The sequence below is a fragment of the Emys orbicularis genome, chromosome 9 (genome assembly GCF_028017835.1).
Source record: "Emys orbicularis isolate rEmyOrb1 chromosome 9, rEmyOrb1.hap1, whole genome shotgun sequence".
Lineage (NCBI taxonomy): Eukaryota > Metazoa > Chordata > Testudines > Emydidae > Emys > Emys orbicularis.
Genome location: NC_088691.1, coordinates 79,500,367 through 79,518,134, shown reverse-complemented (window position 1 = coordinate 79,518,134; position 17,768 = coordinate 79,500,367). Strand labels below are relative to the sequence as shown.

Here is a 17,768-nt window from a genome sequence, read left to right as displayed (position 1 = left end):
AGAGCCTTTACTCACTATACCAAGATACTCTAGGACCGAAGACAAGCCTTGGATTAGAGGTACATGCTAACATTGTATTACACATTTGCTTTAAAAAAAAAAATCAAACTAGACTCAACAAAAAAATTATTTATGAAGAATACTGTCCTTTTAAAACGTTTCTAATAATAGAAATTCTTTGCTCAGTTTGTTTTTTAAAAAACTGTTCATGTTATTAATGTCACAGGGCAGACTTTGCCTCACAAAAGTGATTTTGCGCATTACAGTCCCTTAGACACGAAGGAATTTCATGCTGGACTTCTGAAGCACAGAAGAAAAATAGACAAGTTTCAAATAAACAGTAATTCAGCAAGTACGGATTGAATTATTAAACTTTATAATCTTGCTCAGAATTTATCCCTGCTTTTCAATTGCTTGTTGAATGATGCTGGAAAAGGTACAGAGAAGAGCAACAAAAATTATTAGGGGTAAAGAACAGCTTTCAGACGAGGGGAGATTAAAAGACTGGCGCTGTTCTGGCTTAGAGAAGAGAATCAAGGAGGGATATGAGAGAGGTCTAGAAAATCATGAATGATATGGAGAAAGTGAATAGGGGACTGTTATTCAACCCTTCACTTAACACAAGAACTTGGGGGTCACCTGATGAAATTATTCGGCAGCCGGGGTGAAAGTGAGCCAGTACCGGCCAGTACGGCATATCAGTAAGAAGCAGGTACCAGCCCGTATGCAGCCCACATTAAAGCACTGCTGCAGCAGTGCTTTAACGTCCCTGCTGTTAGGGTCCGTACCAGCAGGGCCACTGACGGGGAAGGGACAGCAACATTAAAGCACTGCTGCGGCAAAGGACCGTCCTTAAAGCGCTACTGTGGCAGGGCTTTAAGGTCCTTGTCCCCCTCTGGCCACCAATGCGGGCGGGCAAAAGGAGCAGTTGCACCTGGACTGTCGATTTAAAAGGGCCCGGGGCTCTGGCCGGTGCTGCCGGTACTGCGGCAGCAGTGACCGGAGCCCCAGGCCCTTTAAACCGCCGCTGGAACCCCAGGCAGCATGGGCCAGGGAGCATGGATGGGCTGGCTGGGGTATGCTGACCCCAAGCCCCGCCCCTTCCGCTCATGCCCCCCCCCCTTCAGGGGGGGCTGGAACTGGCCCCCGTACAGGTAAGTCTAAAGAGTTACTTTCCCCCGTCGGCAGCTGATTTAAAACAAACATAAGGAAGTACTTTTCACACAACACACAGTCAGCCTATGGAACTCATTGTCAGGGGATGTTGTGAAAGCCAAAAGTATAACTGGGTTCAAAAAGAATTAGATAAGTTCATGGAAGATGGGTCCAGCAATGGGTTATTAGGCAAGATGGTCAGGGACGTAACCCCATGCTCCAGGTGTCCCTAATCCTCCAACTGCCAGAAGCTGGGACTAGGTGACAGGGTGTGGGGATCACTCAAAATTGCCCTGTTCTGTTCATTCCTTCTCAGACATCTGGCCCTGGCCACTGTCAGAGATCGGAAACAGGGCTAGATGAACCATTGGTCTGACCCAGTATGACTGGTCTTATGTAGGCTCCAATCCTGCAAACACATACACACGTGCTTTACTTTGTACATGTAAGAAGTCCCACTGTAGTCAAAAGGACTGTCTGTGTGTCCCAAAGTGCTTACAGGATTAGGGACTGACACAGTAACCTCTAGAAATAGACTACCAGTTCAGCTGTCAGCTCACTGAATTGAAGGGACAGAGTCAGATCAAATTTGACTTTTAGATATTGTATATACACCTCTACCCCGATATAACGCTGTCCTCGGGAGCCAAAAAATCTTACCACGTTATAAGTGAAACCACGTTATATCAAACTTGCTTTGATCCTCCGGAGTGCGCACCCCTCCCACCCGGAGCGCTGCTTTACCACGTTATATCCGAATTCGTGTTATATCGGGTCGCGTTATATCGGGGTAGAGGTGTACGAGAGTTTATAAAATCTAAAACAAATGTTTCTATCATTTTTCTTGTTGGCAGTGGAAAGATGTTTTTAAAAGAAAAATAAGTATTATCGTGCTGTGTTTGTAATAAACACTGTAGCAGTTACTAGCTGAAGAGAATGTGATAGCAAAATTGACTATAAGCAAAAGTTAATGACCAGGCTATTTTCACTGTGCAAAATACATAGAATGCTAATAAAAATCTCAAAAATAGATTTTAAAAAAATTTTAAGCCAATATTTTAAAAGAAAAGGAGTGCCAAAAGTTCAGCTACTAAATCCACATTTGGACACCCAGATAAGGGCTTGATCCTATGCTCAAACTCCCATTGACTTTAATGGAGCAGGACCAAGGCCTAATTGAGCTGTTTTTCAGAAGTGATAAGAATCCAGCAGCTCCCACTGACACCAATTAATTCAATGGGACTTCAGTGTGAGATGGTTAGCACTCTTGAAGATCAGGTCACTTATGGCCTAAACACAGGTTTAGAAGCCTAACTTTTAAACACCCTTTCTGAAAATCTTGGCTCATTTTTAATTATCTATGGAGCTTCAGCAATTTATGTTTTTAATCCAATAATGTCCCTTTTAAAATATATTTCATATATTCTCAATTATAAATGTCCACATGATAAAATGAACTCTACAATGTGTTCATTTCCTAAGCATCCCTATTGCTTAGATATAATTAGAACAAGGTTCAAAAGTGAATATTATATTACCCAAGAGACTGAAACAGTTAAAACGCTAATTTATAACTTAAACTACCCTCTCTTCTATTTAAAAGAAAGTCCCAACTGCTGAGGGTTGACACACAAACCAACAAAATCCAGAGAAACCAAAGCTTAGGGTGAGGGTGTTTGTTGTACAGCAGAAAAAGAGCGATTACTTCCTGGCATGGAAAGAATACAAATTCTCTGGCAATTGTCAAAAGATGAAAAAACCTTTTATAATTTAATTTGTGAAGAGGTCCTTAATGCACCTATGAAAATAGGGAGGGTCCCAGTCCAAATATTTATTCGGGAAGTGTTAGACTGAACATGTGAAAAAGTTTTATAGAAGTAGTTTGTCATTTAATAATTGTACATACCTTCAACATCATTTCAGTGATTTTGCCAGGATTCAGGCTTGCATTTAACTACTTTATGGGATAATTCCTAGATGACACATTTTTTATCAGAGGGGTAGCCGTGTTAGTCTGAATCTGTAAAAAGCAACAGAGGGTCCTGTGGCACCTTTTTATGTTCATTAACAGTAATAATAAGGCTTGGGCATTATATAGTGCTTTTCATCTTCAAAGCACTTTACAAACGTTAGCCTTCATCCATCTCCTTCTAAAGTAAACGTTCATGGTTTATAAGAATAACTATTAATAGCATCTTAGAGATATTCAGTAAAATAAAATTCACCCATATTTGCACAAAACTGAAGTAAACAGGAAGCCACGAGGTTGAAAAGGGGACAATATCCTCTCTACAGCCTAACGCCAGAAACTGATGGAGGCCCACAGTGCTCACTCAAGCCATGGTCCCGCTACATTTCCCCCCATACAGAGATTTTGGATGCTGGACCCATATAATTATAGACCCACTCACCAACCGTGGCCCGTCTCACAAGCCTCCTCCCTGGTGACTTTCATGGAGCGGACATGAAACCTAGTTCTATTATGTGTGAAAGGGGTACCAAATCTCCCTGTGTGCTCACTTGGCACCTACTTAAGCCCCATATTAGGGAACTATAGCAGTTCACTGCACTGGAGGCAGGGCGATTATACAGCTCCTATGCAGCTGGATGAATTTTACTCTAAATGCCCAGTTATGTCTATTGCAGCCCAATAAAGTTAGCTTCAGTCAAATATAGAAAATGCTGAGTGGGTCATTTAGAAAAAAAAACATTTTCAAAACAAATTGGCCATTAAGCCTATTTATATTTATTTCTATTTAGGAGAAAAAGTGTCCTCATCTAGGTTTAAGTTTCAACAAAGGCTCAGATTAGTTATTACTTTATCTGCACTAGTTTGCCTAGACATAGTTGGAGCAATATTCATTTCGGACAGGAAGTCAAATCAAATATACAGAGAGGCATTTGTTTAAAATGCCAACAAAAACCAAAAGCAATGTAGTTACCTGACTATCAACGGCTAAGCACTCTGAGGTCTAGAAAGAAAGAGTGCAAACTGCAGCTCTGCTGGATTGCCCCAACCACAGCACTTATAAGGAAAGCAGCTAATCAATGCCATCCAGCACCTTCGGAAGCTGAGTGGGAGCATGGTGCTGATGTTCACTTTTGAGAGAGGCCATGCTAGGCATTTCCGCCCACCCTCTACATGGTCTTGCCATTTTCACTACTACCAGCGATTGTTGTTGGCGGCTCCCACCACAAATGTCAGTGCTAGTTCCTATGAACATAGAAACAGGAATAATGAATGCAAAACCTTAGATGCTTTGTCTGCTATCACAGAAAGATTAAGGTTGGTCTGACAAGTCCACTTCCTAGTGTCAAGAGGCAGAAAGGACTAGCAGAACCACAAAAATGTGTCACACACAGAGGCAAAAATAGCAGGATTACTGTGGAGAAAGGAGATGGATAACAACAGGTGAGGAGAAGTTACACACTCCTACAAGAGAAGAAAAGGGCAAAGGACCTTTACTTACATGCAGTATCTGACAGAGGGCTCTGTTCCTCTCCTATTTATATCATTGCAAATCTGAAGTAACTCAAATAAAGTCAATGAGTTACGGTGATGTAAGGCCAATGTGGAAATAAACAACCTCAGGTCAGACTACTCCACTCAGATGCTTAATACCTGTCCTTACAATTATGGTGTCACCACAGGACTAAGATGTCCAACAGAAGTGGCACTTTGACAATAGGAGGAGAAAAGTAGGTAACTCCTCCATGACCATATCTGGACTCTTCTTGAAATGCACAGAGATTAAACAGGGACCCGGGATGGGATTTATAGAAGTCTGTCGGGCTTTTCAGTATTCAGAATAAATGATGGCAAAGTACTGGGAGGAACATATATTGATGAGCTGAAGTCTCATAACAAATACCAAGATAAATCACCTTCTAAACTATTTTTGTTAGGACATACGGACTAAAATGCAACATTCTCTTGCAAAAATGACTTTTGTGTAACATTGATCTGTAACTATCAATTTTTCCATAGGGGGAAAAAAAGCAAAATGGATATACCGTAACCAAAACAATAACTAATTTTACACACTTTTATAGGAAACTACACAAGAAAAAAACCCACCATGTAAAACAATATTTACCACTTATGTAGTGTTTTTAATCTGATTATCTCAGTGTGTAGATAAGCACAGAGATGAAGATGTAGATGAAGCACACAGAGGTTAAGAATAAAGTTTTCATTAGGCTCCACCATAATTTTTGTTATGCTGTTTGGGAGTGTTTTATTCAAGTCACAGAGGGCTAATTTTTCATAGATGCTGAGCACCCACAATTCCCATTGGGCGTCTCAAAAGTAGGGTATCTAGATACTGAGTATCCAAAATTAGGGGACCGTTTTGAAATCTCTGGCCTAAATGACTCAGTGAGTGGCAGTAATGAACAGACCGCCAGTCTCCTGGCTCCCACTGTGGTGCTCAGTTAAACTGTCATTTTCAAGTTATGTACTATCAAAGAGAGTTGCATGCTACGTGCCACATTGTGTAGCAGCAGCATTATTGTACTTTTTAGCTACCTAGAAGAGAAACCTCACAAAGGGGGAAATCCTGCCATCCCTTTCCCTCACACACAGTCCTGGACATAGCAATACCAGTGCCTTTCCATTTCATTGTGAAGGATGGGAGATGAGAAAGCATTTGGAGAGCCCGTGCAGACAGTAATACCCCCTGTGCAGACCATGGCTTCCTTGGCCAGGCTCTTGACATCCATGCCTGGCAGATGTCCTTCCCTGCAGGTTTTGGAGGGTCAGGCATGGAAGCACACTGTGTGCATCCCTGAGCATCCACAGAGCCACTCCACAGCCCTGCGGGGATGAGGATGAGAATTCCTTTATTCACAATCCCATGGGACAGCTCAGTACACAGCCCCGTTATTCAGGCTGTGCAGAAGGTTGATGATTTTGCCCAAACTAAATTCCAGTGCACAAACATGAATAGGAAGTTATGGGATTACTTTAAAACCAGATAGTTGCTAGTCATGCAAGTCAAGCAACTGCTGCTGAGTGTTAAACATAATTTATGACTTCCATACATCTTGTTGCAAACCTACTCATCTAAGGTCCAGAAAGAAATTGGTACTATATCCCTGTGCATTCGGCTGCATCTATGGGATACTGCCTCAATGTTTCTAAGGGCCCTATTTTTAATCCAAACCTCCAGAGGCATTTTAGCAGCTAAAAGGGAGGGATTAAAAGGCATTCTTACTATACTTAACCACTCATTTGAAATCTAGCTGATTTTAGTAAACATTTAATCTTGCTTAAAATTGCCTGACTGGAATGGAGGGCTGCCCACACAATATTTATTTTAAAATATTACGCCTGCGTCATAATATTTATAGCACTAGTCATTTCTGAGCCAAGCACAACAATTCTACAGACATACATGCAATCTCAAATGACATATCAAGCTGCATGGACACACTGAATTTTTTTAAATCTACACTGATACAATTTTTTGCTTGGGGGTTGGTTATCATGGAACAGGCAATTGCTGTTAAGTCAGTGGAAAGTAGCTGTTTCAGTCATATTTACCTCTGCCGTATCATAGATACTTAGGGCCCAATTCTATTACACTGCTAAGAATTGGGAGCAATTCCACTCAAGTCAGTGGAGCTGAACTGTTGTAAATGAACTGTTAGTCACTGTGCTTAGCATAACACTCTCTCTCTCTCTCTCACCATATGAATTTCAGTAAGGCATTATGAGATAAAAATAGTAGGAAAGCTCAGACCATATGCTTTGGTTTTAAAGAATTCACCGAAGTATTACTACGATAACAAGGAGCTGAAGAGACAGCTCATTGTTAAATATCAGGGCTTGTCTACATTACCCGCTGGATCAACGTGCAGCAGGTGGGGTCGATTTATCGCATCTAGTCTAGATGCGATAAATCAACCGCTGAGCACTCTCCCGTCGACTCTGGGACACCACCAGGGAGAGAGGCGCAGGCGGAGTCGACAGGAGAGCGTCAGCCGTCGACTTACCACAGTGAAGACACCACGGTAAGTAGATCTAAGTACTAAGTTGCATAACTTAGATTGATCTCCGCCCCCCCACCAGTGTAGACCAGGCCTCAGAGACAGACAGACTGAACATTGCTTTTTGGTCTGTACACAAACAGTTGGGTAAATCTACTGTATCTCGCATGAAAGCAAGCATAAGGCAAAGAGAGTATGTGTGCTCTAGTCTGTGATCACATCAGAGTTTTTTTTTGTTTGTTTCCTCAAGCCAATTTGCTCAAAGTTAGTAATGCAGAGGCCATCACCCTGGTAAGGTACAGGTATAGTCAATCAGAAACTGGGAACAATCAGTCATCTCCTGCTTAAAGTTTCACTTCATAGATATGGTATCTATTCCCCCTCATGCAGCTGTGGGCCAACTAGTTCTGGTCACAAAATGAAGATAGATTATGAATACAGTCTGAGTCTCTCTAATTAGAGCACATCCTAACAATCTTGTGGACAAATCTTGTGGCCAACACACTCTCACATCCTCCATCTCTGCTGATCACTCCCCTCCTGCCTGAAATGCTGTCCTCCCTTGCCTTTTGTGATGCTGTCCTCTCTGGTTCTCCTCCTGCCTCTCCTTCAATGACTCTTTTGGTGGGCAGAACCCCACCCACTTTCTGCAAGTATCCCACAGAGGCCTCAGTATTTAGTCCACTCTGCCCCCTCTAGATCCTCATTTTAGGTGACCTCATCTATTCACAGAGTTTCAAAATGACAGGTTTCAGAGTAGCAACCGTGTTAGTCTGTATCCGCAAAAAGAACAGGAGTACTTGTGGCACCTTAGAGACTAACAAATTTATTTGAGCATAAGCTTTCGTGGGCTACAGCCCACTTCTTCGGATGCATAGAATGGAACATATATTGAGGAGATATATATACACACATACAGAGAGCATGAAAAGGTGACCAACTCTGAGAGGCCAATTAAGTAAGAGAAAAAACTTTTGAAGTGATAATCAAAATAGCCCAGTACAGACAGTTTGATAAGAAGTGTGAGAATACTTACATGGGGAGATAGATTCAATGTTTGTAATGGCTCAGCCATTCCCAGTCTCTAGTCAAGCCTAAGTTGATTGTATCTAGTTTGCATATCAATTCGAGTTCAGCAGTTTCTCATTTCAAAATGCAACCTTTATGCTGATGATACTCCAAATCGGCCTGGCCACTGTCTTACTCAATCCATGTATGTACCTCCTCCCCTGCATACATCGCTGTAATTCAAACTTGCATAGCCAAAGCTGAACTCCTATTTTTCAGCCCATAGCTTCTTCACTTCCCCATTCTCGGTCACTGAAGCCATTTCCCCCCCACACACACACACGCACCATCCACTTCAAGGGAGGTCATCTGCAATTCCCCCTCTCAGCTACCCCATGTGTTCATGAAGCTGCTAAGACCATCTGTCTGGCCCAATCGGACTACATCACCTCCCTCTTGATCTTCTACTTCTCCCCTGCACCAAAGTTTAAACTTCAAGGCCCTGCCTAACACTTTCACTCAACACCTTTGCTTCTCCACACTTGCCTTGTCACATTATCCCCAGCCCTTAAACTCTTCCAGCGTTGATGCCCCATCATTCATTTTTCCCACAACTACTTCCACATTTGTTTCGTCACACTACCTCCATGCTTGGAGTGCGCTTCCTCAACAGGTTTACCAGGCCGCTCCACTACCCTCATTAAAATCTCTCCCTAAGAGCCATTTGTTCCATGACATCTGAAATAAATAAATATTTATTTTTACTTCTTCCATAAAAAAAAAAATCTTTTGTGGAACCAATAAGCTATGTTGGTGGCAAAGCACCACTCCAAACATGCGTGTATGTTATATCATCTGTTTTTTTGGTCTCTTCAATTCTAAGGTCTTCATGGCAGGGTGTGTGTCTTCACTGTATTTCTGTACAGTGCCTAGCACTTTTGGGGCACTCCTATAGTGTAAAATAAATATTACCATAATTTACTATTTTCATGATGAAGTTTTGCAATTCACCAACCATGGAAGCAGGAAAAAAATGCCACACATGCTACAGTGGCTTCCCATCAATGAGGGATAGTGCCTACAGTCCTTCATACTGAATTTTGCTTTAAATCACGGGTAGGCAACCTGCAGCATACAAACTGATTTTCAGTGGCACTCACACTGCCCGGGTCCTGGCCACCGGTCCGGGGGGCTCTGCATTTTAATTTAATTTTAAATGAAGCTTCTTAAACATTTTTAAAACCTTATTTACTTTACATACAATAGTTTAGTTATATATTATAGACTTATAGAAAGAGACCTTCTAAAAATGTTAAAATGTATTACTGGCACACGAAACCTTAAATTAGAGTGAGTAAATGAAGACTCGGCACACCACTTCTGAAAGGTTGCCGACCCCTGCTTTAAATAATGGTTAGCGTGCAGATACTCTGGTGCTGTGAGCACTACAAAAAACAAGGACAGGCCACAATATTACATAAATGGTTAGCTAAAAATAGGAGTACAAGCATAAGCCCATGATTGAGAGCTTCTTGTTGCAAACACAGGGACAGCCTGCATCTAAAAGACTGAAAATCAAGACAAGATACAAGTCAGAGGCATTCTAGCGGAGTACCGATCTACTGTCTCTTGAGTATGTGACTTATACCAGCTGTACTTCATCTTTACCTTTGTAGAAGTAAACTTGCAAGGCCCATAAAGGTGCCTAATAACAAACTGCCACCTAGTGGCTCAACTACACTTTCCTAAATTATGTACAAGGTACATGGACTAACTAATACAGAGACCATGATTTACATTATACTCATGGTCACCACACACCTGTCAGTTATTAAGATGCAGGAGCTCTCTGAAAGTCAGTGTGCAGATGACAACATACATCATAAGTGGTAATTTTTTCCACTGTTAAGTACTCAAATATTGGATAATGCTCAGTAAACACTGGAAAACAGCCCGTCAGCAATACAAGGCTCTCCCACTTCCTGTTAGTCAATTTACGCATCATATCAAGCAACAAATTACAATTCTCTGAAAACCCTAATCAGGTTCTGCTAGTTTAAGGGATCACTTTGCAATTTAACATAAACCTAGGAGCCAATCAGGAAGGACAGGAGGCGAAAACTAAAGTCTCTAGGGGCCGGCAACCTTTCAGAAGTGGTGTGCCGAGTCTTCATTTATTCACTCTAATTTAAGGTTTCGTTTGCCAGTAATACATTTTAACGTTTTTAGAAGGTCTCTTTCTATAAGTCTATAATATATAACTAAACTATTGTTGTATGTAACGTAAATAAGATTTTTAAAATGTTTAAGAAGCTTCATTTAAAATTAAATTAAAATGCAGAGTCCCCTGGACCGGTGGCCAGGACCCAGGCAGTGTGAGTGCCACTGAAAATCAGCTCATGTGCCGCCTTTGGCACGCATGCCATAGGTTGCCTACCCCTGCTCTAAACCAACTGGCATAAATGTGTTTATTTTCCTCCTAATTCCTCTAACCAGCTGATGCTATATAACCAAAGTCCAAGTATGTTTGACTTCAACAGTTTACTGTGAGAATGCCTCATAACTCCCCACCACCATATACTGGAATAAAGTTGCCATTTCAAAGCCTTCAGAAAATGGCCTGCTCTTAGGGCAGGGGCGGGCAAACTTTTTGGCCTGAGGGCCGCATCGGGTTTCGTAAATTGTATGGAGGGCCGGTTAGGGGAGGGGGTCATGGCCCGGCCCCGCCCCCACCGCCTATCTGCCTCCCCCCCCCCCCCCCCCGGACTCCTACCCCATCCAACTCCCCCTGTTCCCTGACAGCCCCTCTGGGACCCCTGCCCCATCCACACATCTCTGCTCCCTGTCCCCTGACTGCCCCTGGACCCCCGCCACCCCATCCAACACCTCCTCTCATCCCTGATGGCCCCCCAGGACCCCTGCCTCATCCAACCACCCCTTCTCCCTGTCCCCTGACTGCCACATTCAACGCCCCCTCCTTCCTGACTGCCCCCCGGGGACTCCTGCCCCATCCAACCCCCCCTCCTTCCTGACTGCCCCCTGGGTACCCCTGCCCCCATTCAACCCCGTTCCACCCCGACCCCTGTCCACACCCCTGCCCTTTGACTACCACCCCGAACTCCCCTGCCCTCTATCAACCCCCCCTGCTCCTTACCCCCTTACTCCATTGCCTGGAGCACCGGCGGCTGGTGGCACTGCAGCCGCGCCACCGCCACCACCACGCAGCACAAAGCACCAGGTCAGGCTGGGCTCTGCAACTGCGCTGCCCCAGGAGCTCACAGCCCCGCCGCCCAGAGCATTGTGCCGGCAGCAGAGCAAGCAAGCTGAGGCTGCGGGGGAGGGGGAACAGCAGGGGAGGGGCTGGGGGCGAGCCTCCCGGGCCAGGAGCTCGGGGGCTGGGCAGGACAGTCCCATGGGCCAGATGTGGCCCGCGGACCGTAGTTTGCCCACTTCTGTCTTAGGGTGACCAGGTGTCCGGGACCCTGGCGGCTCTGGTCAGCACCACTGACTGGGCCATTAAAAGCCCGGTCGATGGTGCTGCGGGGCTAATATAAGCTAGTCCCCACCTGTCCTGGGCACAGCGCTGCGCCCTGGAAGTGGCCAGTAGGTCCGGCTCCTAGGTGGGGGGGCATGGGGCTCCACGCGCTGCCCCCACCCTGAGCACCAGCCAATGGGAGCTGGGGGGGTGGTAGTGCCTGCGGGCAAGACCAGGGCGCTCCGTGGAGCCTCCTGCCTCCCCACCCCAGGAGCCAGACCTGCTGACCACTTCCAGGGCGCAGCATGGAGCCAGGACAGGCAGGCAGCCTGCCTTAGTCCTGCAGCACCGCCGACCGGGAGCTGCCCGAGGTAAGCTCGTGCCCCACCCCAGAGCCTGCACTCCCATTTAGAGCCCTCACCCCCTCTCACACCTCAATCCCCTACCCCAGCCCAGTGAAAGCGAGTGAGGGTAGCGGAGAGCGAGCCACCAAGGGAGGGGGAAGGTAGTGAGTGGGGGCGGGGCTGGGCCTTGGGAAGAGGTGGGGCCTCAGGGAAGGGCGGGGCTACGGTATTCGGTTTTATGCCAATAGAAAGTGGCAACCCTACCTGCTCTGCAAAGGAAGGGCCAGATTTTAACAGAAAAGTTCAGCACCCAGAACTGGGGCCAAATTTTCAAGAGAGCTCAGCTCCCATTTAGACACCAAAAATAATGGGAGGGAGGGGTGTTGTTTTTGTTTTCAAGAGAGTTCAACACACTGGGTACTAAGCTCCTTTGAAAAAAATCTGGCCCTAAGTGTCACAAAGGTTGCTGCTGGGCACTAAACTCTTCTGAATAATCTCACTCCACACATACAGGAACAAAAGGGTGCACAAGCCAATAGTTACTGATATACTTAGTAAGAGACCAAGATCACTAAAAGAAGTTACAGGGAGTCAAACAATTAGTTTAAAACATATATTCCTAGGACAGAGCAAAGTGCTAACCCCCACTCACTATCTTTTACTTACACACACACGTACGTGTGTGGGTGCAATGCTCAGCCTGACCTCACACTGTGGACCCGCTTCTGCAGCATCCCTCTGCTCACAGCTCTGCCTGCCTGGGACATGCAAACCAAGCAGACCTCCCACCTCCCCTCAGAATCATAGGAGCAGATCTGGCAGTTTGGAACAGTGACTCTGGTATGCAGAACACAGGGGGGGAGGCACAAAGAAGAGGGTCAGAGAGGCCAGGAGGAAGTCAGCTCAGGTGGAGAGCCAGGAGAAAGTGGTGGTACAAAGAAATGCTGGAGATGTGTGAGGGGAGGGAAGAGGCAAGAGTGAGGGTGAAAGGAGAGCAAGAGGAGACAAACAGGTGCCAGAAGAGAGAAATAATGGGAATGACAAAACAGACCATAAGAGAAAAAGAAAAAGAAAAAAGAGAAGCAGACTCACACTAAGGATGGAGAAATTCCATCTTGCTGCCAACAATGCCATTTTGTAAAATACAGACAGATGATGAGGAATCAATTCAGACCCGGGGAAACACAGGAGCAATAAGGAAGAGCCAAATAACCTGACCCAAAGAAGGAACATGAAAACAAAATGCTAAATGCTAGGAGCAGCAAAGGGTGCCACTTTTCTTGTAGTTTAAGAGTTTCAGACTTTTCTTGGGGAAAACTCCCAGCTTCTTCTCCATGATTTATGATTCAGAACCTTCAGCAAATTCATCTTCTTGCTTTAACATTTCTTCTTCCTCTCTCTTTCCCCACCATCATTTCAGTCTGACTCCACTGCAGTAAATGCCTCCTCTTGGACCCGAGCAGAACAATAAATCCTTCCAACCCATCCACATACAGGAGTCTAAAATATGTAGTTTGAAGGGGATCTTTCTGTAGTTCTAAAATTACCAAACTATGTAAGGGCCACAACTGTATATTTATACATGAAACAATCACTAAAATCAAATGTGTTGAAAGGTTCTGTACCAGTATCTACTGATCTCTTTAATCCACTTTGTAATTGGATCCATATGTGCTGAAACTAGGGGTGCTGAAGGTGTGGTAGCACCCAGTGGCTTGAAGTGGTTTCCATTATATAAAGGGTTTACAGTTTGATTCAATGGCTCTCAGCACTTTCTGTACAAATTGTTACAGCACTCCTGCCTGGATCCCAATTTTCACTTTGCTACAGGAACCTAAAGGCTTGATCCATCAAAATCTTACTCACAGGTCATATTTGCATGAAATTTCAGTGGGATACTTGCCTGAGTAAGGATAACAGGATACAGCCCTAAATTAATCTTAACACAGCGAGGGATGACAAAGGAAGGGAGTAGAAGATCATGCAATAGGCTTAAACACTCTGAGTGAGCTCCTGGTTCCATGGAAGTCAACAGCAAAACTCCCATTGGAACAGGAGTTTACACCTATGTATATGCTTTGCAGTTAACTCTATTTTATTTTAATCTAATTAATTGAATAGATCAGAATTTGCGGCTGGCATCCAGAATAGAGACTGAGGTGATAGAATCCCTCTTACAACACACACATGCCCTATAATCATGCTGTGAAATTATATAAATGCAGGATTTGTTTATTAGGCTGAAGGCAGCTTTGACAGACTCTTGGAACTGTTTGAAGTGGATAGTGCTGGACTAACTCAGTATGAGCAGAAGTTTGATCCCATAGCCTTCTGCAGAATCTATTTCACTCTTCCCATGCATGGCCTGCAGAGGTTAGTCAGCCCCAGAGGCAGAGGCGGATTAAGGTTTCCCAGGGCCCTAGGCCAGAGCAAGTGGGGGCTCCTTCCCACCCCTTCTGCCTGCGGTCCCGCCCTGTTCTGCCCCTTCCGTCTATGGGCCCACCCACACCCCACCCCTTTCTGCCCCTTCCCTGGGACACCGTCCCTATGCCACCCAGCGGTTCCCCCCCATGACCCATTTGCTCCTTTCTCCCCTCCCCCCGCCCACTGCAGCCCCAAGGGTGGAGAAGCTCTGTCCCTGCGCCATAGCCCCTGGGCCGTAGCAGGGAGTGAGAGCTCCTCCAGTCCCGGGGCCGCAGCAGAGGTCCAGGTGCCACGCTTTTGCAGGGGACCAGGATCAGGGTGCTGGGCCTTCTCCCACCCCGCACTTCTGCCGGAGAGCGGGGTTGGGGCACTGGGGGCTTCCTCTGCCAGAGACAGGGTTGGAACCCACTGTGGGGGTTACCCCTGCCTGGGTGCTTCTGCCAGGGAGACTTCCCCCATCACATGCCTTCTGCCAGGGTCGGGACCACTGGGGGAGGGGCTTCTGCTGGGGGTGGGGGAGGCGCTCCTGGGGGAGGCGCTGATGGTGGGGGGCTTCCCCCTGTCCCGTGGCTTCTGCCGGGGGTGGGGTCTGGGAGTGCAGGGACTTCCCCCACCCCACCTGCTGGGCAGAAGCCAGGGGCCTCCCAGTTCTCCGGGGGCCCTGGGCCCAAGCCCCGTGACTAATCCACCTCTGCCCAGAGCACCAGTAAGCCTCTTGGAGCAGCCCCAGGGGGAGTGTGATCTGGGGTTCCTAAAGAGGATTATTAAAAAAAAAAAATACGAGTTGTACCTGTTGAGAGGGGATAGTTTGAGGGAAGCAGGGGGTTGGGAATCTCTCCTTTCCCTCTATTCACAATGAGGGGGAAGGGAGCTATGCCAGTGGAGAAAGAGTATTCCTTATAAAAAAGGGCTTAGGTCATAGAACACTGAAGAAGTCTCATAACAATGAGGAACCATTTTCTCCTAACAACTTTATCAGCCAACGCATGTAAACTAAACAAAGACATGAAAGTTTAGGGCCAAACTTTTATAAAATAATTGAAATGAATAAGGGAATTACGAGCCTACAATTTCTGAAGTGGGTTGGGAGAACATTAATTACCTCTTGGTTATCTTTGTTCTGGTTTGCCCAGAAAATCTTGTGATAAAGAGTCTCCATTGAATTGCTGGAATCTGATCTGTCAAAACAGTGTCGATCCAAGACCTCCAGTGTATGCAAAACTCGGCTGATGGTGACCCCTAGGTATGGAAGTTAAGAAAAAGTAACCAAATAGTTTACCAGAAAAATTCTTTGTTAAATATAAGTCTTCACTGGATATACGCAGCACTAACGTCTGGGTGAAATGGACACAAAAGCCATCCCCACCCCACCCCTAAAAAGGAGGAAAGTTGAATTTAATGTTTATGGTACTATGAAAGTGATAATTTGGGTGGTTGATATGATGACATGGACACCTGTCCTCAGCCAACATGACTAAAATCAAATTAACTTCCCCATTGGTCTCTGAAAAGCAAAAAGAGTGTTCAGTCACTATCAACCTGGGCTAGATTTGAACCAATGACTTAAGACCAAAGGCACTCTCACTCTATCAATCCTCTGAGCTACTGCAACCCATCAAAGCTGTTTAGTAATGTTTAGTGAGAAATAGCTGATCCAATTATGAAAGATGTGGTATGCTAAATACTTTCTTGTATTCTAAAATACATCTAGAGATTAACCAGATCCTGTGTTACCAGAAATCCATGCACACACACAAAACTATTTAATACCTACTATTAAAACTGCAAGTTTCTCCAGTACTTAGGTGGTGTCCTCACTGCCCTTCTTGGAACACTCCCACCCACAAGGATCTTTACATCTTCCCTTCTCACAGTGACCAACCCTACAGTTCAGATGGGTTACATATGGTTTCCCTCAGGAGCCCAAAACCACTAAGCCCTGTGTCAGCAGGAGAGTCATGGAAGGTTATCCCCTATGGACTGAAGAGGCTATTTCTGAAAATTTCACATCCCCACGTGGTCCAAGAGTTTAGGATTCACTTAGCCCAGAACCTGAATTGTAATGGTCCCTCCCGACTAAAATTTATGCTAACACACCACCAATCCAAAACCGAAAAAAATACAGGGTGCCTGTTACTTTGAGTCAGTCTATCAAATCTACACCTAAAATTAATCACAATGTGATGTAATCAAGCCCAAACACACACAAATATGCAAAGCCTAGGACCCAAATTTTTCAACATTTACTTTGCATTTGACTTGCTTTACCTGCCGTTGATTCTTGGCACTTGTCAAAAGACCATCGCACCTCCACAGCACAACCTCGTTGTTTTATCTGCTGTTCTACTTCATAAATCTTTGCCCGAACCTAAAAAGATTATTGTTGCTCATTAGCTAGTGGCTGGGAAGCCACAATTCTCATCTCAAGCACATTTCTCTGCATGAGTAAGGTATACAACAGTGTATCACAATGTTTCCTATATTAGGAAAAAGTACCCTCAAGCACAGAATGTTCAACTGATTTGATTTTTTTTTAAAAACATTATCTATAGTTCTATACTGAAATATCATCTTCATTTCAGGACTTACATTCAACCCAACAATACTGTATGAGTGAAAGTTTTTCATGTCATGAATGTTGCACTTTACTGGCAGCTGCAACAAGTCTCCTGCTATTTTTTGTTTTGTGCCATTAAATAACATCAATTTAAATTAACTCAAGACCTTTACTTTGAAAGCATTAAACAATACTGCAATTCAAATGCACAATACTTTAATCCAAACAATCCCATCATTCATAAAGATTTGCCAAACAATTTAGTACACCATAATTTATACAATTCTAAAGCTAATATGTAACTAATCCCAAACCAAGACTATAGGCATACCTAAACCTGCTAGTCTTAATGAGCATAAAATATTACATTTTTTGAAGGTACACAGAATATAGACCTTTGCCCTGTAAAAAACAAGCCTACCTGCTGATTAAATGCTGAATTTCCACCTGGCATAGGTAAACTAGATGGAGCAACTTGAAGTAAGTCCAGAGGAGAACCTGGATTAATGCTCTTACTTTCATTCGTGGAATAATTCCACACCAAGGCACTTGGGCAACAGAGAGTTACAGTCTGCAAGCAACAATGTAAAGTAGTTAGAAATAATCTCCTTTGCCGAACATTTGCAACAGACAGGGTCACAGCTAAACACCAACAAAAGGAGATAGTCGCTTGAACTAAACCACTTCTGCCTCACAACTACAGTGAAAAGGACTAAAAAGAGGCCTTTGCAAAACCATTTGCTTTTTAAAACATCAGTGTGGGAAATTAAATTAAAATGGTATTTTCCTTATTCATTATTAAATTGAAAATTGC

The 17,768-nt window shown here is 44.5% G+C and overlaps 1 protein-coding gene across 1 annotated transcript in view; it reads right to left on the bottom strand.

The window, feature by feature from the left end:
- The window catches only part of MED12L (mediator complex subunit 12L), a 306,083-nt gene that overhangs the window by 238,811 nt on the left and 49,504 nt on the right, over nucleotides 1-17,768 (bottom strand). Inside the window, exons 8-10 of the mRNA XM_065411423.1 lie at nucleotides 17,376-17,525; nucleotides 16,666-16,765; nucleotides 15,500-15,636 (exon numbers count right to left, since the gene is read on the bottom strand). Of these exons, the coding sequence (XP_065267495.1) occupies nucleotides 15,500-15,636; nucleotides 16,666-16,765; nucleotides 17,376-17,525 (387 nt within the window). The remainder of the gene's footprint in view (nucleotides 1-15,499; nucleotides 15,637-16,665; nucleotides 16,766-17,375; nucleotides 17,526-17,768) is intronic.